Genomic DNA, 6,152 nt, shown 5'->3' on the forward strand with positions numbered 1-6,152 from the left:
CGGCGGCAAGCCCGCTCTGAGTCTACGCCCATCTCTCCGCCATGGCACCCAAAACAACCCCGTCGTCGGCGAGCACTAGCTCTGTCCAGTCCTTACTAAAGTCCTACAAAGAAAACACGTCGTCGCGGCTGAAACTCATCGACACGTTCCTGCTCTTTCTCATGCTCTCCGGGATCATACAGTTCGTCTACTGTGTCCTGGTGACGAACTTCCCGTTCAACGCGTTTCTTTCCGGGTCCGTGCCATTTCTCTCCAGCACTCCAGTGTAGGTAACTGAGAACCGCCTTAGCTTCGGCAGTTGTGTAGGCCAGTTCGTGTTGACTGCGTCGCTGCGGTCACAGGTCAACCCGGCGAACCGGGCAGAGTTCAAGGAAGTTTCACCAGAACGGTACGTCTGCTAGACAGACCGTTTCATCACCAGATATACTAACATGCCCGATATCGCAGTGCCTTCGCAGACTTCGCAATGGGCTCCATCGTCCTCCACTTCTTCGTGTACAACTTCCTGGGCTGAGTCTTCTGCCATTGCATTGCGCTGGCACACTCCGAGCACATGGAGACGGACAACGACTGAACGGGATGTATTGTTACAAGGCGCCGTCTATACATATGAGATAGACCTCCGAGACAGTCCCAGTGAGGAGCGAACGGTGCGACGGTGCGACACGGGGAATAGCGAATCGACGGGGATATAGAGCATCAGGCAGGGGCGCACGCATATAGTGAGACAGCAGTGAAGGAGATCCCTGCATGCTCAGTCGCGTTTCCGTTCGAACGACGATGACCTCTGCCGACGACCTCTTCAGAGTGAGACGTGAGAGCATGACAAACGAGACGCACCCCGAATATCACCACAGCGAAGTCAAACACATATTCGCCTGCATGGAATGCCACCTCAGTCTGTGTACACCGTCGTCTCCCGCTGGTCTACGCACCGAACTCCAGATAAGACCGGAGTATTTCTGCAAGAAGCGACGCGCGATGAGCAACACGTTTGCCATTGTGACGGGGGTGGTACTCACGCCGGATGTCCTTGTTGGGCACATCAGAAAGCTTGGGCCTATCCGCAGCTCGTGAGTCAAAGTCAATATGCGAGACTCTGAACGCACGTTAGGCCCGTCGTCCGCCTGATACCCGCAAGGAACGCGCTCAAGAGCACAGCGTCGAAACAAAGGTGTGTAAGCGTTCCAAACATGGCGTGTTTAGTCGTCAAGCTCGTAGAGTTGACGTGGATGACCGATAGGTTATGCGCGAACGTTAAGAGGGACGAGGCCTGCGTCGTACGATGGATGCGAAGAGAGTGAAGCAATCTTGCCACAGCGCGGCTGAGTGGCCTGAGCGCGCGATGTCACTTATTCGGCCATGGTACGGACACGAGGCTACTGAACGCTGGGCGCCTCCACGGAGCGCGCACGGGACCAAATCTGCGAAACGCGAGCTCGAGTCACGGCTTTCCGAGAACTGTAGACGAATGCACATAAGACATTCAAGGAAGTATTTGAGTAATATATGGTATCAATAATGTCAAGCACGTAGACAGTGATATCAAGGATCTGAGTCTGGAAGATGCAGGACATATGTACCATCGTTGTACAGATCGTGTCAGCCCTTCAACTTCAGGAACGGGTATCGAGTCGCTGATGTACATTGTCCAGTTTATGAGATTCGAGCCATGGAATCAGATAGTCCCACACGATGATCGCCTACCACCTTCGCATGTTCAGGTTTGAGAACATCTCCTGGATTGGAGTCGGCTGCGGCTGCCAAGTGTTGAAGTCAAACCCTCCAAAAGGCGAGTTGGCGTCCCCGCCCCCGCGGGAGGACCCACGCCCATGGTGACCATGACCATGACCATGACCATGGCCTTGGCCCTGACCAGGCCACGAGAATTGCGCAGAGCCACCAAACTGACCACCAAAGGGGTTCCAGTCCGGCATTGGGGGTGCAAGGCTGTTGGCCCAGCCGCCCTGCCCGCCGAAGGCATCCTGCTGATTATGGTTGTGGTGTCTGCCGCGATTGGCCTCGCGGCGGCGCGAGCGGCCGTCGTTCTCGAAGCCGGGATTCGTGGCGTCGTCGTCGCCGTTATCATCGTCGTCGCTGCTGCTGCCGTCATCGTTGTTGTCGTCGATGTTGACACTGACGGCGAAGGACTTTCCACCATCGTTTCCGTCCGCATCCTCGCCATCGTCGTCATCGTCGTCGTCGGCTTCATCGTCATCGTCGGCTTCGTCATCTCATCGTCTTCGTCATTGCGCCGATGACCGTGCGCGCTATGGGCCGGCTGGTCCATATCACGGATGCGAGGAGAGGGCGCTGCCTGATGACGGCCCCCGCCAGACCGATTGGCAGGCGCGGCGGAGGCAGCCGACACTTGCTGTCCACCCTTGCGACCTTTACGGCGCTTGTCTCCGCGCTTAGCCGCACCCTGAGGAGGTGGCGAGCCGGTGGTGGACGGTGGGCTCCGTCGTCCCGTCCCGTGAGCAGTCAAAGTCTCGGCTGTGCGAGATGCACTATGAGATGCGGAATGCGCGTGCGATTTACGTGTAGGGCCCGGGCCGCGTTGAGAGTCCTGATCATTGGAATCGTCGAGATCTACGAATGTATGAGGATTCGCGTCGGCATATTAGAGTGGACAAGGATGAAAGGCTGACCTGACGACTCGATCTCCGGCTTCAGATCCTTCCTATGCCCCTTCTGACGTCCCTCCACATCCGCAGCGGCATCCTGCAACTTGCACACCACGAGCTTGATGTTCTTGGGATCGGTCTGCAGGCTGTCATAGTACTGCTCCAGCTCCTCATCGGTGCTGACGGTGACTTCGTCCTCGTCCTCATCCGTGTACTTGACTGCCGCTGCCTTAGCAGGGACGTGGAAAAGGGCCTCGACGCGATCCACGAGCTGTCGCCAGGTCGGCTGAGAGGCGAAGGCGACTTTACGAGTAGTCTCGCCGAACGTGAGCTTGATGTTGTACTGCTTCATTGTGGGTGGGTCGGCCGTTCCACTGAAGGTACCGAACAGCTCTTATACCTTGGTGCGGTGCTGTGCGCGAGACCGAGTACAAACTGCGGGATGTCTCCAGCGCCCGCAGCGCCCGCTATATGCCACAGGGAAACCTCGTGGTCATCACCGCCTCCGAATATAAATATATCGTATGCATAACAGGCGTCTCCAGCTACTTACTCGCCCTTGTTTACACGAGTTGCCGACGCCTTGTGTTTTGTCCTGGTACCTGTATGGCTCCAGGTAAGCACTTCGTATTCGCGCATACCTGCAGAATGCAACCCTATGTGTTGGATAACACGAAAGATTTTGCTGGTGGCTGATGGTAGTGAAGGCGCATAGCTCCGGGTCGTTGTGTGTAACTTCTGGAGAAGCACTCACAGCATCCTCATGGACGAAGGCAATTGCATAGCACCAGCAGGCACGTTGCACGATAGCAGAGCTGGAGGAGTAGCCATATTCCGCCGATGAAGTCGATTTGAAGAGACCGGACACCGCCCCTGCCAGAAACCATGACAGGTCAACCAGGATCTTTGGCTGCCCACCTCGCAAGGGCGCAAAACGTCCCAAAGAAGTCGCTGAGATGCAATCATGCCCTAGGCCGAAAGTCCCCTCGTGCGCCAGTGGAACCACAGGTGGGAAATTGTCGGCAAGGTCCTCCGGTGGACAGCGGACAAGAGCGGACACAGTGCGGGTGTACGCTTCCTATGATGATCATATAGCTGCGGAAATCCAGACGTTGACTGAGATTGGACTTCCCCAGCAGCTATTAGGATCGCTTGCACAGGAGAAGACACAATCAGAGAGCAGCTGTTCATGATCCGGCATAGACAGAAGGATCAAGCTTCAAGGTGCAGCGCATGGGCGAGAGCTGTGACGACTAGCAGGGTTCCGGTATGATACACGATGCATAAGACGCTCTAAGACCCGGGCTGAATACTCGCAGTCGTTGAAATGGAAGAAGGGTCTGCATCACAGCCATGGACTGGATGTCGAGATATTGGGATGTCATAGTACAGATGCAGCAGCGGAACGAGTTCAGGAAGTTGATGATCCATGTTTGGCCATCTTTGTCTCAGCACTGCGGGTGCCACAGTCGCGTGACCGTGACACCACGTATATCGAGTATCTCAACCAATGACCATCTCAACCCTTTCTACAACCTTTTCAGTCAGTTATCGGCAGCACTTGCGAATTACGCTCCTCAGGCTGGGCCGACTGCCACTCCGTTCGAATCAGTCGGAAGTGATGTCCATGCTGCTACTGAGACAAATTCAATCATGGGAATAGTAAGGGGGCAGTGAGTGCAATTGTGCCGTCTCCCCCTCGTCGTGATCTCAACATGAAATCACATATATTGTGGGAAACAGTTTCAAGCCTGTGTCTTCATCTGGTACGACTTGGGAGTGTTCAGCTGCAGCACCGTCTTCAGAAACTCTACAGGTCAACTTGTCGACTACTGGACGGACTTTAGGCCGGCCACTCCAAGCCCAAAGGCGGCTTCGATAGGGTTGAACCCCGTCAAGCGAAACATCACTGCCAGTGGGTGCTTTCGCAGTGCCACTGCGACTCATCCGACTCACTCTGATCCATTGTCAGAACACATTTGTCGTTGTGGGTGGCTAGCGGCCAACATATTACTCGGGCGGCCTCCAGCCCGCCCGAGTTGTGGGCGCCGACTCCCGAGTGTGAATCCCAGGTACACAGATGTGTCACCAATGATTAATGGCCACTGGTGGGCGGACATAGTGAATTGAAGTTGACGCTCTGCGCTGATAAGCAGATCATTCGTAGGAAGCGAATCTGCGGGCACTCGGAATATAACTTGGGCAGCGTGACTATAATAGACGACATCGGGAGAGCGACTGCACACCTCTCTTGCGTGCCCGGTCTGAATCTGTACAACAGTATGGTCACTGGAAGAGTCTGGTTCAGTAAGTGACGACCCGTCGCATCGATCCGCGTCATACTAATATCCTGATAACACCTATCCAGTTACTGGTGCTTCCAGTGGATTCGGAGGCTCATGACCGAGCTCGTCTTGAAGAACGGAGACAGCGCAGCCGCAACACTGAGAAAGCCAGAGGCCATCGCAGACCTATCGTCGCAATACGGCCCCGACCGCCTCCTCGTAGCCAAGCTCGACGTCACGAACAACGAAGAGATCAAAGCCGCCTTCAACAAGGCCGCAGCGCACTTCGGGCGTATCGACGTCGTCTTCAACAATGCCGGATATGCTCTGTTCGGAGAGGCGGAGGGTATACCGGACGACCTCGCGCGCGAGGCCATGGAGGTCGACTTCTGGGGCGCGGCGAACGTCAGCAGGGAGGCGGTCCGCGTGTTCCGTGAGGTAAACAAGCCCGCGGGTGGATTCCTGCTGCAAGTGTCGTCCGCCTCGGGTCTCATCGGCCTTCCAGGGCTGTCCTATTACTGCGCGCCCAAGCATGGTAGGAACTGCGACTTCAGGGCACGCATAGGATCTGACACGCACTTGGGCAGCGCTAGAAGGTTTCACCAAAGGTCTTGCTGCGGAGCTCAATCCGGAATGGAACATCAAGGTGCCTTCCTTCGCCTTGGTAATAGGTCGACGACTGAACTAACTAACAGAGTACCACCTTCAGGTTTGCATCGTTGAGCCCGGAGGCTTCCGCACTCCCGCGCTTAGCAAGATGGTCCACGCTCCGCCCCATCCCGCCTACATGACGCCTGCCTCCGCGACCTGGCGGGAACGCGAGCGGTCCAAGGGCGTCCAGTACACGCCCAACATGGCGGATCCCGCCACGGCCGTCGAAATGATGTACAAAATCACATCGCTGCCAGACCCGCCGATCCAGCTTCCGCTGGGCAAGGACTGCCTGACGATGGTGCGGGGTACGCTGGCGAAGCTGCAGCGGACCGTAGATGCCTATGCGTCATGGTCGGACGAGCTGCAGCCGGAGGGTGAGTACCAGTGGGAGTCGATGGCTAGTTGATCGTAATACTTCCCATCGCCCGTCACCGGTCACCGGTCACCTCCCGGTCCATCAAATACTCTTTACACGTACCGATCGTGGTTCATAAACAGGCTTTCTCGTTGACTTCCACCGAGTACAAATGAACCACCCGCATTGTCCAGTCGTGATGTGTCGTTTTCGCCCCGACCATTCCAGGTT

The 6,152-nt window shown here is 56.1% G+C and overlaps 2 protein-coding genes across 2 annotated transcripts; both read left to right on the forward strand.

The window, feature by feature from the left end:
• The first annotated feature begins 19 nt into the window (after positions 1–19).
• Positions 20–618, forward strand: B0H18DRAFT_1032300 (DAD family-domain-containing protein). The gene is made up of 2 exons (XM_048030110.1): positions 20–388; positions 448–618. Exon 1 carries the CDS (start codon positions 42–44, stop codon positions 267–269), a length of 228 nt encoding a protein of 75 aa, XP_047888834.1. The 5' UTR covers positions 20–41; the 3' UTR covers positions 270–388; positions 448–618.
• Positions 619–4,687: 4,069 nt separating this feature from the next.
• Positions 4,688–5,998, forward strand: B0H18DRAFT_681476 (uncharacterized protein). Its single transcript, XM_048039138.1, has 5 exons — positions 4,688–4,735; positions 4,795–4,934; positions 4,996–5,447; positions 5,500–5,558; positions 5,622–5,998. Exons 3-5 carry the CDS (start codon positions 5,027–5,029, stop codon positions 5,970–5,972), a joined length of 831 nt encoding a protein of 276 aa, XP_047888835.1. The 5' UTR covers positions 4,688–4,735; positions 4,795–4,934; positions 4,996–5,026; the 3' UTR covers positions 5,973–5,998.
• The last annotated feature ends 154 nt before the right edge of the window (positions 5,999–6,152 follow it).

This window comes from Fomitopsis serialis, assembly GCF_022376445.1.
Source record: "Fomitopsis serialis strain Sig1Antser10 chromosome Unknown B0H18scaffold_92, whole genome shotgun sequence".
NCBI classification, from domain to species: Eukaryota; Fungi; Basidiomycota; class Agaricomycetes; order Polyporales; family Fomitopsidaceae; genus Fomitopsis; species Fomitopsis serialis.

Bases quoted from the DNA above. Each gene is read 5' to 3' on its own strand.
- B0H18DRAFT_1032300 (XM_048030110.1), top strand. From the start codon at position 42: ATGGCACCCAAAACAACCCCGTCGTCGGCGAGCACTAGCTCTGTCCAG.
- B0H18DRAFT_681476 (XM_048039138.1), top strand. From the start codon at position 5,027: ATGACCGAGCTCGTCTTGAAGAACGGAGACAGCGCAGCCGCAACACTG. The intron at 5,448-5,499 runs GTAGGAACTGCG...GCACTTGGGCAG, and splicing joins TTACTGCGCGCCCAAGCATG to CGCTAGAAGGTTTCACCAAA. The intron at 5,559-5,621 runs GTGCCTTCCTTC...TACCACCTTCAG, and splicing joins ATCCGGAATGGAACATCAAG to GTTTGCATCGTTGAGCCCGG.